This window comes from Mustela nivalis, assembly GCF_964662115.1.
Source record: "Mustela nivalis genome assembly, chromosome: 18".
NCBI lineage: Eukaryota > Metazoa > Chordata > Mammalia > Carnivora > Mustelidae > Mustela > Mustela nivalis.
Window position 1 is genome coordinate 44,551,208 of NC_139037.1, and position 16,951 is coordinate 44,568,158.

The 16,951-nt window shown below is 55.5% G+C and overlaps 1 protein-coding gene across 2 annotated transcripts; it reads right to left on the bottom strand.

Moving 5' to 3' along the window:
- Positions 1–166: 166 nt before the first annotated feature.
- Positions 167–16,762, bottom strand: SIRT2 (sirtuin 2). Of its 2 annotated transcripts, XM_082709147.1 has the most exons (16): positions 16,610–16,762; positions 15,676–15,722; positions 12,614–12,662; positions 12,261–12,374; positions 9,834–9,875; positions 9,567–9,673; positions 9,390–9,446; positions 8,985–9,053; positions 4,511–4,640; positions 2,657–2,716; positions 2,342–2,397; positions 2,137–2,213; positions 2,002–2,053; positions 1,210–1,280; positions 1,021–1,087; positions 167–900 (listed from the first exon to the last, which is right to left on the bottom strand). In XM_082709147.1, exons 1-16 carry the CDS (start codon positions 16,623–16,625, stop codon positions 739–741), a joined length of 1,176 nt encoding a protein of 391 aa, XP_082565273.1. In that variant the 5' UTR covers positions 16,626–16,762; the 3' UTR covers positions 167–738. The 2 variants fall into 2 exon arrangements, with proteins under 2 accessions (XP_082565273.1, XP_082565272.1); XM_082709146.1 differs by lacking the exon at positions 15,676–15,722 and having other exon boundaries at positions 16,610–16,759.
- Between the last annotated feature and the right edge of the window lie 189 nt (positions 16,763–16,951).

The window sequence follows — 16,951 nt, forward strand, 5'->3', positions numbered from 1 at the left end:
GAAGGAACTCTGGCAGTCTGGGAGTCTGGGAGTCTTGCAGCCCCCAGAGTCCCCTGTCAACACCCTTGGCTTTCTCTCCTAAGAGCCTGGTGTTCTGGTTCCCTGGACCCCCTCCCTCCAGCTGCTTCCCTGTGTGCCCACAGAAAGGAACAGGGAGGCTGGACAGTTGATTGTTAGTTGTTTTTGTTTTTAATTTGTCTCCAATGAGCAACATTGTCAGCCCCTCCCGGCAGGGGAAAAGAGTCCCAGAGGGAACAGGTCCAGCACCCACTTTGGGAGTGGGAGGCCCAGACTCCGGAGACCTTCAGGCTCAGCTCCACACAGAGGATGTTAGGTTTGGAGGGCCCACACTCCACCAGGGTACGTTAGACTTGGCCACCCTGGGCACAGGCCCTTAGGAGTGGCAGAGGACATGGAGAGCCCTGGGGAGGCCTGGGGCCCCTGTCGGGAACAGTTAGAAGTTTAGAGGCAGTCCTGGCCCTTGGAGCAGTTAGAGATTAGCAGTTGACCCCCATCCCAGTGGGTGGTTAGAGACTGCGGGCTGTTACAGCCCGGCTGCCCAGGCCTCGGCTCCTGGGTGCTGTTAGAGGTTTGCCAGGGTCAGAGGGCGGGACCTCAGTTTTGGGGGTGGTTAAGAGACTGGGGAAACGTTCTGAGCTCCCCAGACAAGAGCTGCAAGTTAGAGGGGGCCAGGGCTGGTGGGGGCTCTGCGAGAGTTCTGCCCAGGAGCCACAGCTGTCACTGGGGCCGCTCTCCCTCTGAGGTCCTGGCCTCCTCCTTGGCGGGAGGTGGAGACTTCCTGGGGGAAGCTGAAGTGTTGGGGTTGGGGCTGGGGCTCCCCGATCCTGCCTGGGCATCAATGCTGGCATGCTCCTTCCTGACGAGCTCCTCCAGCTCCTTCTGCAGGGGGCAAAGTTCACAGAGGTCAGAGCTCACCATACATCATGGAGTCAGAGGATCTGAGGGGCAGGGGTCTAGGGGTGGGGCTCCAGGTGGGATGGGGTGGCCCAGATTCCTTACCTTCCATCCGAGGAGGTCGGCAAGAGCCAGGCAGCCCTGGTCACAGTCACCCAGCCAGGCTACGTCTCTGTGGGTGGGAGAGTCAGAGCACCCGGGCTTGTCCCCGGCCCCTGCCTGCCCTTCCCACTCAGTGTGCCTTCTCACCTTCCCTCCCACTTCGGCTGGAACCCTTGCAGGCCCAGGACTCACCTGTAGGCCTTCTTGGAGTCGAAGTCCATGCCTCCTCCGAGGCCCATCATCATCCCCAGGAAAGGGTCAGTCTGTGGTGGTGGGGGTTGGGGGGCAGCTCAGAACACAGACCCTGGACCAGGTAGCCTGGCTCTGTTCCCTGCTCTGTGACTTCACTCAAGTGCCCTGGCCTCCCTGAACCTCAGTTTCCTTATCTGTAGAGTGGGGGGGCTATCACCAAACTGCTCCTAGCAGGGTACTATCAGTGGGTGAATACTTAGAAAGTACTTAGGGGCACCTGCCATCTCAGTCAGTAGAGCACATGACTCTTAATCTCAGGGTTGAGTTCAAGCCCCATGCTGAGCCTGAAACCTACTTAAAATAATAAAATAAATAAATAAAACAAAGTGCTTGGAACAGTGCCTGGCCCATGGCATGTTTGGCCTGTTCGAGGAACCATCCCTCCCCAGGGATGAGGGAGCGAGGCCACCTCAGGAAAAGAGCTGAAAGCAGGAATGGGCGCCTCCCGATGCTGGGCTGCGAGCCCTGGGTCCGGCTTGCCCCGACTCTTCCCTCGCACGAGGCACAGCATTCCAATCCTGGCTTAAGTCGCTTCGAGTTGGGTTCTGTCCCTTGCTCAGAAGGGTCCCAAGTGACCCAGATGCCTGTAGAACCAGAGTCCAGGTGACCTGGAATCTGGATTCTAGAACTCCTGGTTCTGAGTTGGGGGTCCCAGTGAAAGGGAATGTGGGACCCCTGTGAGGAAGAAGAGGAGGGAAAATCAGAGGGGGGCTCAAATAAAAGCCAACTTACCTGCCCAGTCTTCTCCTTGTTGATGAGCAGGCGTGGGGTGGAGAGGGGTGCCCTGAGGGATGGCGAGCTCGGCGGTGAGGACCTGTGCTGGCTCCCCCAGTCCCTAGCCCCCGCCCCCGCCCCGTCCCAACCTACTTGCTGATGAGGGATGCGAAGGGCTGCACCTGTAGGGACGTGCCCATGATGAGGAGGAGATCCACCTTCAGGAAGTCCTGTGAGGGGGGCGTGGCCAGTGAGGGCTCCAGGGGCTCGGTGGGGGCTGGGCTGCTTCCCAACACCCCATCTGCAGCTAATTGGGGAGGCCATCTGCCCCCACGTGGGGGGGCCCAGGGCCACTTACTGACTGCATGCAGGAGAAGAATCTTGCTGGGAGGTTCTCGCCGAAGAACACGATGTCTGAGGCAGGGGGACAGACAGACACAGAGACAGAAAGAGAAGGTGAAACGGGAGGTAGAGGCAGGATCAGAGAGAGAGAGAGAATGAGAGACAGGGCAGGAGCAGAGGCAGGCCTGAGGGCTGGGAGCAGTGGAGCGGTGGGGACAGATCTGGGGCACTGGTCAGGGAGGGAGGGTGGCCTTCTTGGGAAGGGGCTCATGGAGGGGTGGGGGTCCCAGCCCAAATCTCTCTGGGTTGGGCCCCTGGCCCCGAGGCTCACCAGGCTTCACCACGTTGTGACATTTCTCACACTTGGGAGTCACCTCTGAGAAGATCTTCTCTGGGCATGGGGAAGGGGAAGGGAGAGAAGAAGGTAAGTGACTCTGGGCTGGGGCCTGGGGCTGCGGCCAGCCTTCGTTGTCCACGAACACACCTCAGTCAGGGGGTTCCCTGGGGTGTTTGCCCTGCTCGCCCTTCTAGGAAAGCTGTCCTCCCTCTCCCCCCCCCCGACCTCCCCAGGATTCCGGGGGTGGCTCCGAGCACAAGGCTACGGCTAATGACTTAAAGAATAAACAAAAGAACAGGTGAATGAGTAAGCGTTTGCCCTTTGCAGGGGTAACTGGATCTCGGCAACCCCCGACCTGGGCAGGAAAGCTCTCCCAGTGGGTCTTGCGGGACGGCTCTATTTTATTGTGGGGGAGAGGCCTGGTGAGTCCCAGGCCGGGTGTCAGAGAAAGGGAAGACTCTGCAGACGATCCTGGGATACATTCGCAGGCCCAGCTGCTTCCCATCCTTGGGTTCTGGGACAGACACCTACACACACACACACACACACACACACACACACACACACACACGCGCCCCTGGTCTTATGACAATCATACTCCTTATTGCTTATTGATTAAGGAATCTTGAAAAGCATTCTGTCTCTTGCAACCAACCCACAGAATATGAGCTCATTTTTTCAACTCTTCATTCATTCCTTCAGCAGACACATACAGAGCCCTGTTGTGCCATTTGTAATGTCCTTAAAAACCTGACGGCATTGACAGTGGTGGAGAGTGTGTGGCGGCTGCAGGCGCCATCGCTGGGAGGGGCACACAATGGGGTGGTGTTCGTGGTCCGTTCCCCCCAGCTGTGCGCCCTTGAGCTATTCTGGAAGCCTCTCCCAGCAGCGGTCAGCTGGCATCTGAGCAGAAGGCCACCCCCCACCCCCCCGGGGGCCCCACCGCAAACGCCGAAGCTGTCCCTGTCTCACACGGACACAGGACACCGGAGGCTTTGTGAGATCAGCACAAAGAATGTCAGGAATGGCCTGCCAGGGTGAAACACGGGGCTTCCGAACAGTACAGTGGACGTCAGACAAGCCTCTCACTGGCCTCTGAGAAAAAACTGGCTGACTTTTCTTTTCCCCCTTTTCTGGACTCTCTGCCCTTCCGTGAACCAGGACAGTGACTCTAACAAGCCCTATTGTCTGCACCCCTAGGGAGGGCCCCCAGCCTTCATCCCCGAACCAGGCCTGTGTCCAGCTTCACATTCCACGGACTCTGACTCACGGGCCTTTGGACCCCGTGGCTCTCACACAGTCCTGTCCAATCTGGTCATCCCAGCTGTGTGTGGCTTTTAACATTGAAATTACTAAAAATGGTGTAAAATTACAAATTCTGGTCCTTGGTACTGTTGGGCACATCTGTCAGTGCCCAAGAGCCATATGCGGTTGTGGCCGCCATACTGGACAGTGCACATTTGGATTCGAAGGTAGTTGGGTTTGCCCTTGCGGGCCCCCTTGTGCAAGGTAAGGTCAGAGCCCCTCACAGGATTAAGAGCTGGGGCCTTATGACCTCACAGAACAGACTGTGGGATACTCTGGTGGCCTCTATCCCAACACACGTCTCTGTGTGTGGCTGGACGGGGTGTGGGACCTGGTTCCATTATACCCTGGCTGGGAGGTGGTGTCGGAGCAGTGAATCTTGCCCGCTGCCTCAGGTCTCCAGGGCGCTGCTGTCAGCAGCTAAAAAGAGCCACAGAGTGGGATGGAACGGGTGCCCACCACCTGGAGGCCCCAGGGAGCAGACACGGGGCACCCACGAGGCCTGCCCTCGTGGATGACCGTGGATGACCTTGGGCGCCTCACCCTTCATCCAGCTGAGCGAGTACTCCCGCCGGCAGAGGGGGCTGATGCAGTGCGAGGTGTAGAAGGTGCCGTGGGCCTCCACCAGGTCCTCAGGCTCCAGCCCTGCCACTCGCTCCAAGGTGTCTATGTTCTGGGGGGAGACAGAGGGAAAAGGCTCAGGAGTGAGGCAACCGGGAAAGAAGGCAGAGCAGGGCCCTGCGAAGAGAAACAAAGGGGAGAGAGGGAGGAGGGAGGGAGGGAGAAGCAAGGGGGCCGGGTGTGCCTATAAACCCCTCTGCTCACTCTCAGGGGGGGCCGATCAAGTGGAAAAGTCACAGATGGTTAAAGGTGGGGCCCAAAGTCATACGTCTGTGAGCCCAGGCCCACTGCCACTGTCAGCCCAGATGGAGTGTTTCTGCATAGTTGGGCCACTTTGTTTCCATTTCTCAGAAAATTTGTTTTTGTTAGGACCACATGACGTTAGAGCCACCTGCCAGAAATTTTGATGGCACTGATGGGGAAGCCTATAATGTCTCTGTTGGAAATAAGAGCGCCCTTGGATGTGGCATTTGTGCAGTAACCAACCTGCACAACTGTCTGTGGCACCCCTGGCTGAGCCGTAACAGAAATAAGTGAATCGGGAGGGTTTATTTGGTTTCAATCACTGTTTTCATAATCAGCAGTTGGGTGTCTTACTGTGGTCTGTTTTCACAGACGGCACATTCATTGGCATTCTTTTAAGACACGGATAGATTCCTCATTAAACCAGCAGGACTATTCTTCCCTTCCACATTGACATATGTGCTCTCTCATTTTTCTTAAAGCACGCAGCCCCCCCGGGAGCAGCTTTTGTTTGCCCGTGAGGAATGCTGCAGAGACAGGTGCTGATGGAGCTGACGGAGCCCACAGCACACGGCCAGACGCCACCCCGAGATGGCGGGTCATGTGCAGCCCACAGCTGACCTGGCACGGCCTCCCTGAGCTCCATGCACAACCAAAAGGGTTCTCTTTCAGGGGCAGATGGCCCCAAGCACTTGTCTCCGCTCCCTGCCAGCAATCAGCTTGTTCCCCAAACGTGCAGACAAGAGCCACTGTTCCCAGACTCTCTCTGGAGCTCTTCCTCTCCCAACCCTGCATTAGTTTTGCCTTTGTTACTTGACTCAGTCTATGGCCCTGCTCACATGTGAGGAAGCAGTGTGCATGCAAATAATTAAATAGTGTGTAAAAAAAAAAACACTAAGCTGCCTCTGTTGTTCTGAGGCCACTTCTGATTTAAAAAACCTCGAATGGGAAAAGAATGAGGCTGTCCTACATGTCCTGATATGGAAATGATCCCTTCAAGAGATTAAAAGGCACAGGAGAACAAAGGTGGTAGCAAAGCTATATATGAAGGTGTGTATTTGTTTGCCGGTGTATACACCATTTTGAAAGGCGATACACAGATGCCTGGGTGGCTCAGTGGGTTAAGCCTCTGCCTTCAGCTCAGGTCATGATCCTGGAGACCTGGGATCAAGCCCCACATGTGGCTCCCTGCTCAGCAGGTCTGCTTGTCCCTCTCCCTCTGCCCCTCCTCCCTGCTTGTGCTGTCTGTCAAATAAAGAAATAAAATATTTAAAACAAAAATAAAGGTGAAAGGAGAAGCCAGCAACAATAGGGGCTTCTAGGGAGGGAAGCTGGGGGCTGGGGAGTACGGCCCCAGGATGCTCTCTCCTAGAGGACAGGCGGTGATGAATGCAGGGTGGTACAGTGACATGTTGCCTGGGTGTGTGGCAGCAAGCAGGGCAAGGTGAGGGTGAGCACTGTCCAGCTCCGGCCCAGTGCTCACTGCCCCCCAACCCCTGCCCGGGGTGGGGGTAGGAGGGCTGGCAGTTCTTCTCAATCTGCAGGAGGAGACTGAAGTCTGATTGTCAACGGAAATCCCTTGCTTTTTAAACCATGGCTCCCTTTTTGTTTCAAAACACAGTGTCCCCCTGATGGACACAAAGGCAACAGCAGCTTTGAAGAAGCATGTAGTTGGGGGTGCCTGGCTGGCTCACTCCCTAGAGCGTGCGTTTCTGGATCTCGAGGTTGGGAGTTCGAGTCCCACTTTGGGTGGAGAGGTTACTTAAAATCAAGAAAAGAAAAAAAGAAAGAAAGAAGAGAGAGAGGAAGGCAGGCAGGCAGGGAAGGAGGGAGGGTAGGAAGATGCTATGTGGGTGTGGATATGGAAGAGTCTTCCACACAGGGAGTTAAGTGGCAGAAAGTCAAGTACAAGCCCCACGTGTAGGCTAAATGCTATGAATATATTTAGAAGCCGCTTTGCTGTGGAGATCGCAGGGGCTTGAGCGAACAGGGCAACTGTTCACGTGTTTGGATGGAGACTTGCATCTGGGGATAAAAACAGCTCTTGTACACGGCCCCAGAAGCGCAACACCATCACAATCCGGAAAGAGGTGAAGACAGGGTGTTCCAGAAAACTGGGTCAGTGACTCAAAAAGTGACTGAGGTTGACGGAGAGGGTGACAAGCTTGGAGAAAACAAAACAAAATGGTGTCTTGAAACATGAGAGGGGAATGCTTCCCCCCTCACTCCCGCCACGGTTGTCTGTTTTCTGTCATCAGCCATTTTGCTGATGTGTGTGCAGTTAAAGCTGCACAGTCACTGTTGCCAGGAGGGGACACTCGCTTCCCAGAAGAGCGACCCATCTGCTTCCACCGTCAGGGCAGTTTCCTCCTTGGTCTCTGTGCCCCCCTCCTCACCACTCCCAGTAGGTCCTGGACATGCAGCCAGGGGGACCCCTGGGTCAGGTCATATTCCACCCTGCTCAGAGCCCTCCTGTGGCTCCCTCTCACTTAGCCCTTCCTGCGGCCCCAAGACCCCACATAGTTAGTCCCTGTCCCCCCCCCCCCCCCTATTCTATCCTGCTGTCCTCTCTGTTCACTTGAGCCAAATACAGTCTCACCTCAGGACCTCTGCCCTGGCTGTTCCTTTTGCCTGGAACACACTCTCCCCCCAGATGATACCGTGGCTCCCTCTGTCCCCTCCTGGAGGTCTTTGTCTAAACGCGCACTTCTCAGTGAGACCTTCCCCGATACCTGTTGACAACAGCACCCCCCCGCAACACTTCTAATTCCCTCTCCTGCTTAATCATGACCCCCTAGCTCTGCTTCCTAACCATCATGTCCACTGTCTCTCTCTCCCCACAGCAGACTGTCAGCTCTAGGAGGGCAGGGATGTCGCCGCCAGCAGGGCCTGGCACGGGGCCTACACTGGGTAAACACTTGTGACAGAAGATGACAGTAGCAGGGCTGCAGTGTGGATTTCATGGAATCAAGCACAGGGGGGCCCTTGGCTTGGAGAAAGCTGTGTTTATCATGTCTGAGCCACGTCCTGTGGATAAAATGGCCTCTGGGAAGAAAGGTTAGGTTTATCCTGAGCGGGAGCTCCTCCTGGAAAGAAGAGGCTGTCCTTTCTCAGGTCACCACCACCAGTCCTAGGCAGTGGACTCCTGCCCCCATTTGAGAAATCAGTACTTAGGAAGAAATTCATCCTCCCCCTGGTGGCGGCTTCCCAGGCTGGCAGGCTCCAAATTGCCAGGTGCAGGAAGAAAATGTTAGAATGCCCAGTTATAGTCAAGTATTCTCTCTTTTTAAATTTTGGGTTCTAAGGTATCATTTAAAAAAAACATTTATTTCTTTTAGAGAGAGAGAGAGAGAGAGAGAGAGCGAGTGCAAGCACACAGGGAGGAGAAAGGCGGAGGCAGAGGGAGAGAAAGAATTTTAAGCAGGCTTCCCTCGGAGCATAGAGCTCGATCTCACCACCCTGAGACGATGATCTGAGTAGAAACCAAGAGTTGGGCACTCAACAGACTGGGCCCCCCGAGGAGCGCCCTGAGGGATCATTTACAGCACGATGTCACTGTTACTGACGCCTTGTAATTTCAATTTCATGTATTCATCTGCATTCATAAAACACACATTCCTAAAGCAAAGGTAGGGGCACCGACTGCCTTTACAGTGAGGTGTAAGACGCTGGAAACGTCTTGTCGACTAGTCCAGAAACCCACGATGTGAGCCGTCCTTGCCAAAGAGCCCCAGGGCAAGGCCCTCGACTCAGCTCCTGACATGTACGAGCCAAGGCCCGTGGCACACGCAAGCCTAATGTCAAAAAGATGCCCCTTTCTCGAGACTCTCCGTCCGCCCGCTGGGAAACGGGTGTTGTGTACTGATTTTGCCAGAGCCAGTTACCCCATGGCCATCTGCTAAAAACCCTAACCAACCCGGAAATCTACTGTGCAAAGTGTAGCCCCTAAGATGTGCGGCCCTGAAAGGCCAAACTGTTCTGGCCACTGCGGCTGAGGGGAAGGGGAAGGGGAAACTGAGGCTGAGGGCAGGTGCAGGGGCTCCCTGCAGGTCACACAGCAAGAACTCAGCGGCCCGGGCTCTCAGGCCCCAGGGGTGCCAGGATGCACACGGCCAGCCCTCCCCTGACCCCCGGGGAGCCTGAGGCCGCCTACCTGCGTGTAGCAGCGCAGCAGCAGCCCCTTCTCCTTCAGCAGGCGGATGAAGTAGTGGCAGACAGTCGGCTGGAAGGGGGGGGGCAAGCGGAACAGTGCCCATCATGACAGAGCCCATTTGCTGCACATTACCTCATGCCAGGAAGTGTTCCAGACACTCTGGCTTTCTTACATCATGGACTCATCACACTGGCCTCGGGAGCATCACTGGCCCCATTTCACAGATGGGAAAATTGAGGCTCCAGGTCACAAGAGTAGGAAATGAGGGACCAGAACATGGACCCACGTGGCCTGGAGCCCATGTCCTTTATGATCATGGGATATTTGTCTGAAGAGCCCCAGAAGAAGCCTTTCCCATGCCTGCTGCCCCCCAAGCTTTCCTGAGTGCCCGGCAAGAAAGCTCACCTTGAACTGCCCAGGATAGAGTTCCTTGGCGAGAGCAAAGAAGGGCTCTGGGTGTTTCTGTGGGAGAGAGAGCCAGAGGGCAGGTGGGCACCCAGATGCCCCTGGTGAACTGAGAGTTGGAGTCAGGCGATCCCATTCCCTCCCCATTACAGACCTTCCTGCCTGGGGAGCACATACCTTAAAGTAGCCAATCTCAAAGATGGCCTCCGGGTAAGGAAGATGGTACTTCTCCAGGTTGGCGTAGAGGCCAGTGGATGGGGAGCGGAAGTCAGGGATGCCAGCAGCTGTGGGCCGGGGGGTGAGGTGTGGAGCAATGGGTCAGGGACCTCCATCTATACCCCATCAATCCCTCCCCATCAAAGGCACAGACACGGCTCCCTCCAGTCCCTGTAAGGGGGTCCCCAAATGTGGGAGTAGTTATGAGGAGGGAGGGGAGGCACTTACATGTGGAGATCCCAGCTCCTACCAAACAGATGACCCTGCGACCTGGAGGAGAGGAGTTTCTGCATCACGTGACAGTATGCTCGGCCCCCAAATAACAGCACCCATCACAGCCCCCGATGTCGTTTCCTCAGTGCCAGCATTTCAGATGCATGAATGGTCTTCCCAATCATCTCAGGGGGAAGGGGAGGTTAACACCCCCACTTTACAGATGAGAAAACCAAGGCTCAGACAGGGGAAGGATCATGCAGTCAACTGGTGGCAGAGGGGGACAAGGAAATGACGGTTTCAAATTATACCAACTTGGACAGATTTGAGAAAAGGCCACTTGGAGAGAAGTTTCCCCTCCTAGATCTATACAAAAACACATGAGCTCTTAGTGAGAAGGCTGGGCAGTGGTGGTGGGGGTCTCCCCCGGAAGAGCTACAGATCACTGGGAAAAATCTCTGGCCTAACCTCACCTTTTGGACACAATCTTGAATGACCATCTATTTCTAGCATGTTCCTTCAGCATATTCCTTTCCTCTATAATCAAACACACACCAGCCACTGGAAGTCTGATCATTTTCTGGTGAAGACCAAAGATTTGCCCCTCTTGGCTCTCACCCAGTGAAAGCTGGTAGATAAGAGGGCTTGGATCCTAGCTCTCCTGCTCACCAGCTGGGGCTGGCGGATGGGGGTATGGGGGGGGGTCTTAGTTCAGCTCCCCCCTCTGGGTTCCAGCTTCCTGCTCTGTTAAATGGGCATAATTACAATACTGGCTTCATGGGGCTGTCGAGAGAATGAATTCATTCGTGTAAAGCTTAGATCAGCGCCCAGCACTGAGCAAACACTACGTATGTGTCTGCTATTATTCTCTGAGGCAATTGTACCTCTTGAGACCCAGGGTTTGTACGCGTATGAGCACTTTGTTCCTCTGCTTTTCTTCTGGCTTTCAGAAAAAAGGATGGGAAGGTGTGGTAGGAGTCGAATCACTTTGCAAACATTCAGGGCTGTGCGGAAATAGCTCTGTTGTCTTATCAGCACCTGCTGGGCAGCCTGGCCATGCAGAACCCAGGCATCTGCCCATCAGCTGATGGCCAGCCCCAAGTGTGAAGCCCCTGAACTGGGAACCTCTGGGGCGTCCCATGCGAAGGAGGACAGCAAGGGGGATGAAGCCCTTGGCTTTGTCTCGGGGTTGCCACTGGGCTAGGCCCAGCTGGAGCTAGCTGGGGCCACACAGGAGGCAGCGTGTGCTCTGGATTCGGGGAAGCCTGGGGTGGAGTCCTGACTGCCTCCTGCCAGCTGTGTGACCCTGCACGGAGTCCCAACCTCTCTGTGCCTCCACTTCCTCCTCTGTCCACACCTGTCTGTGAACAACCTCATAGGTATAGTGTGAAGGTTGAAGGAGAGGACCTCTAGCCTAGCCCAGCACCTGGCAAATGGTGAGGGCTCAGTCAGCTATCGTTCTTCACTGTGCCCCTCACGGGCAGCCTCGTGAGCCCACTGTCCTAAAACCCAAGTGTGGGAGGATGGAAAGAACCAGAGCTTTGCGGCCATTGCCTGTGCTCTCTTTGGGGAGATGTCTGCAGACAGCTGCCCGGCCTGGCCTGGGAGAGTGGGAGGCTCAGGGCAGCAAGCCTGGACGCCTGAGCAGGGAGCCGGCAGCAGCTGGAGGACAGGGAAATGGGAGAAGACGTCCTCAACAAAAGGCTGTTCAGGACCCTCAAAGGGTCAATTGTTCTACTTGAGGACTGCTGAGGGCCCGGTTTCTCAGACTCTGGTGACCTCAACTTTCAGCAAGAAATAGAAATGACATGGTGACCTAGTAGAGAGGCATCTACACAGCACTCCAAAACACACTTCCGGTAATAGTGGTCCCAGGGCACGCGGCTCTTGCTCTCCTCCCGGCCCCTCTTCCGGGCATTTCCCTCTCTGTTCCTGGGTTGCACCCCCTAGGCACGTTCTGGGGTAATTATTATTGGTAGCGTCTTCAGTCTGTCAAACAGGCCTGGCCAATCAGCAATGGAGGTGTGACCCACGTCTGGCCAATCAGGGATAGACAAGGTGATTGGTTTGTGGTAGAAGTGTGACCCAACCTGGCCCAATTGGGGCGCGCGCGATCTCTGCCCTTTCGCTTGAACCCCTGGAAGGAGATACTAGGCTAGTGGAACTGACATGTGGTACCACCAGGAGCCTCCTTCACCTCCACGCAGAAAACCGGCGCCAGAGGGGGTTAAGATCTTTGACAACACGGAAGCTTCTGAATCCAGCCATGCTTAATGCTGGATTTTAGTTACAGGGTCAATGCTCTCTTTTTGGCCTAAGCCGGTGGGAGTTGGGTTTCTTGTTACTTGGTAGCAAAAGGTGTGACGGTTCAAGTGGTGGCAGCTGAGAAGTCACATGGGGCCAGGAGCAGGGCAAGTGGTGAAAGGCAGGGCAGGGACTTACAGCGCTCGCTCTGCATGTAGCGGGTCACCCCTTCCAGGGTCAGGTCATCCAGCAAACGCTCCTTCTGGGTGCCCAGGCCCAGTGTCTGGGAGAAGAAGTTCCGCAGGAAGTCCACTGGCCAAAAAGCAAAGAGAGAACAGGAGGGTGGGTGTTCAGCCCAGGAGCCCTGGGGCCCTGAGTGCCCCAGTCCGCCCTGGGATCCCCCACCCTCCCACAGTCAGGGTCCTCTAGGTGCTGGCATTGCACCCAACAGACATACTTAGAATGTCACCCTCAGTGGAGGTGAGGGGTAGCAAATACATCCCTGCCCTAAATTGCTCCCCCAGAACCCCACTCCCAGGGAAGATACTCACTCTCTGCTTCGCCACCAGTGGCTCCTTCCTCAGAGTCTGAATCTGAGTCCTGGAAGGGGTTGGGGTGGGGTGGCCAGGCCCCAGAAGTGGGATTAGCGAGGGAAGAGAGAGGAGGATGGCACCCGGGTTTGGGGGAAAGGCTCTGGCTGGAAGTGGGCCCAAGGAAGAGAGGGGTGGTCGGGGGACAGTGTGCAGGCTCTGGGATGGGCTGCATGGGTTGGACACGTGGTCCCACTGCTCCTGAGGAGCTCATGTTCTTTGCTGTTTTGAGTTTGATGGCCCTCATCTTGGACATGGAGCTCAGAGGATATGGCACTGCCTCAGAGGGCTCTCTGACATGAAGCATTAGCCTAAGGGAGGCGCTCCAAGGGGCACCCAGTGGGTAAGTGTCAGAAGTGCCTGGTGTCCCATGTCTTTGCCTTGCATCCCCACCTGTCCCCTGTAGTGTGGGCTTGCTGCCCTCCTCATCAAAGTCACTTCTATGAATATCCCCAGTGGAAATGCCCCAGTCCTCACCCTGGGGCCCTTAGCCCTCCTTCCTGAAGCCCCGGGCTCCACCTTTCCAACCCCTCCCTGTCATTATCTACTCTTCCCCTCGGCCAGGCTCCCAGATTGCAGATCTGAGACTCCGAGCTGCCCTCGCCCTCCTACTTCCTCTCTCCACTTTTCCTGGGCTAGCTGCCTCATCTGTGCCAATGGTCTTGGGTTAGGCGTTGATAATGCCACCTCCTAGCTCCAGATCTGGGACTCCTGCAGCCTCCTGGATACCTCTGCTGAAGTGACCCCTGGCCTCCCTCTCCCACCACATCTCAATCTTGGTCATAGCATCCCTCCTAAACCTGTCCTTCCTCCTAGGTCTTATCTCAGTGTGGCTTCTGTCCCCCAGTCTTTGTCTCCCTCACCCGCCCTCCTGCCCTAATATGTCTCCTCCCCAGAGCTCTACCTGGTCCAGCCAGTCCTCCCTCTGGGGGCCCTGTCCTGGCCTCCTCCCTAAGCTCTCAGCCTCGGCCTCCACCCCAATGGATGTTACCACCCTCCAGGTGACTGCCTGGCTCTGTCAGCCCACCCTGCCCTCTGCTCCAAGTGCCCTTCTCACTGGCTTCTCCAGTCTATAACCATCAGATCACCACCGGGAATGGAGTCCACCATGATGTCAGCTCCAAGATGGCAGGGAGTTTTCGTGTTTACCGGTGGATACCCCGTGCCGGGAACAGGGCCTGGCCCTGACAGGAGCTCCAGAACTATCCACCACTGAATGATGGATACTCACTGTGCACTACACCAGGGCTGGGCCCTGCAGTGGACCTCACAAAAGCACAATTCTGACCAATGCAGTCTCCTGCTTAAGACTCCTCCCCCAAATTATTCTCTGCTCTGGTTTCAAGCCTTTTGGAATAGGAACCATTCTTCCAAACATATTTAAAAATTTTAAATTGCTCTTCCATAGGTTTTGTAAAAACTTTGATCATGAGACCATGTGTGACTTGAGACACTTGCCTCTAGTTCCCTCACCCACCCCTGTCACGATAACCACCATTCACAGTACAGTGGTAATGACTCTAGATTTTTTCTCTGCATTCAAAACTCATTCATTTTCCAGAAATGGGTCCGTGCCACGGTACAACACTGCACCTTGCCTCTTCCGCAGAACAATATACTATAGATCTACCTCCTCCTTTAAAAAAGCTACATAGTGTTATATTGTAAGGCTATAGTGTTACATTGTAAGGATGAGCCATAGTTCATTTAACCCGCTTACTGACAGCCACTTGGGCTGTTTCCAGTGTTGCCCTATCACAGACAATGCTGCAATTTACACCCTCAAATCTCTCTTTCTGGGACTGAGGATCCCTTTTTAACATTAAACCTTTCTCTGTGACAGTGGCTGAGCCATCGGAGCCAGGCGAGGGAGAAATCCCAGCCCAAAAGGGAGCTTTCAGACCCTCAGGGTGGCCCTGCTGTGCACCTGTCAGGGGCCTTCCTCTCAGCTTCCACGCTGCCCTACATCTGAATGGTGATCTTGCATCTCTGGGTGGGGGGGTTGGCATCCTTTCAGACTGCAGACAGTGAGGCTCTGTGGAAGGACTTGAGGGCCCTGCCCAGCATGTGGGAGCAACTTGGCTGTAGCAGGACCTAGAGATGCTGGTGGGGCCTTCAGGTCTCTGTGAGGCGGCCTGGCTACCTCTTCCTGAAGTTTCTGGAAGGCAACCTGCAGAGTGCCCTGGGTTGCAAAAACAGTCCCTGCTCTTCTAGCAGGGGCAGAGGAGGTGAGGAAGATAGAGGACAAGTTACCTAAAAGCTCTGCCTCAGATTCCTCATCTGTAAAATGGCCCCAGTAGACCTTGCCCCCTGCAAGGGATTCTGGGAAGATGAAATGAAATGTACACAGAGACCCGAGCAGAGGAGCTGGCTGGAATAAGTACTCAATAAATGCTAACCTCAGCTACAATTAACTAACCACCCCCAGCCACCAGGCTACTGACCGCACCACACCCTTTGTGCCCTCCAGTCTTCACACAACCTGTACACTCTGCGTGGAACGCCATTTGTCACACTGCGTAAGACAATTCTAAGTCATTCTTCACTTACTGTGAGGTGTCTGCACCACAGTCTGACTCCTAGGCCAGCCTGTGGATTCACTCAGGGAACAGATTGGCCAGAGCCTCTGTGACCCCACAAAGTTTACTCTGCCTTGAGCTACTTTCATAATCACCCTGGAGGGTCATTTCCAGTCACTTGTCTGTGAGATCTGTGCATTCAGAGACAAAATCTTCCATGCCCAGCATCAATGAGGTTCCGAAAGGATACGGGGAGGGAGCAAGGAAAGAGAAGAATTTGGGAGGGTAGGCCTGAAGTTGAGGCTGCACACCCTTCCCCGACAGTCCCCAGAATCCACCATTCCCCAGGAGACTGAACCAGGAGTTGGGGCAAGGGACTGGGGCAGTGAGCTTAGGGCCCTGGGGTGACTGTCTCCCCTCTGCCACCTCCCCCCCCCCCACCCCGTGTGAGGTGTGGGAACAAGTCCATCTCTCTCCTTCCCTCCACCCTTCCCCAAATCTCACCTGAGCCTCCTGCACCTTCCCTGCCTGGGTCTCCAGAGGGTCAGAGGCTGGGGGAGGAGGGGGAGCAGATGTGGTTACAGTAGGGGGCATGGTTAAGTGGGAATGAAGGTATTCAAAGCAGAGGGGCAGGGAGCAAGAAGGCCCATCAAGCTAATTACACTGGGTTGGGAGGGAGAGAAGGGATGGGGAAAGCAGACCACGTTAGAGTAAACAGTGCTGTCAGAAGTGGTCAGTAAGACCACGTTAGAGTAAACAGTGCTGTCAGAAGTGGTCAGTGAGGGACAAGGAGGCTGGGACTGGAAGGTTTAGGAGAGGCAGGAGAAAGCAAAGCATACCGGACATGGAGGAAGACTTAGAAGTGAGGAAGGAAATAGTGTTTGTGTGTGTGTGTGTGTGTGTGCAGGGAGGGTTAGGTTTACTAACAGAGAAAGTTTAAAAAGGAATAGAGGATATAAGAAAATACTCCGAGTAGAGACAAGTTTAGGAGAGGAGGCGCAGTGGGGATGGCATGTTCAGGAGAGGCACAGGAACTAGAGGGAAGAGATAGGAGGGGGGCACCAGGGGTTCCCTAGCATCATACAGGTACCCTAACAACCAGGTACCCTTAGCAACCGGGTCCGCGGCAACCTAAGTCCTTAGCAACGAGGGTCCTCAGCAACCAAGGTGCGAGAAACACGCGATCATTAGGAACTTGGGGGACGTGGCAAACGGACACTTAAAAGCTCGCGACCCAGAAACCCACCAACCAAGCAAGATGGATCACTTAGCAACGACACCCCCCCTCCCAACCTTGCCCCGAATCCCACTCCCCTCCATGCGGCCCCAGTCTCCAGCCCCACCATGCCCGTCCTCGGGCCCCGGGGCCTGCAGCCCTCAGCCAGGCCCCGGCGCGGCCCGGCCCGGCCCGACCCTCCCACCGGGGCCCCCGACTCACGATCCGGCTCGGCCATGGGCGCGGGGCGGGGGCCCTCGGGGCTGTCACCGACTGCTCTGTCCCGTGACGGCACCGGAAACAGGAGGGGCAGAGATAGGGCAAAGAACTACAACTCCCAGAAATCATCAAGGAGGCGTACAGGCTCTCGATAGCGACTGGCTCAGGCCGCTCTTAGGTTAAGAAGACACGCGAGGGCCGGACTACGAGTCCCAGAGTGCTCCGCGCAGGCAGCCATGTTGGTAAAGGGCGCCCGGAAAATGTGTGAATGGGTAGAGAGCTGCAGTCCATCTGAATACTCTGATTTGTCACAATATGGTAAGCGGGCGGGGCATATGCTCTTTG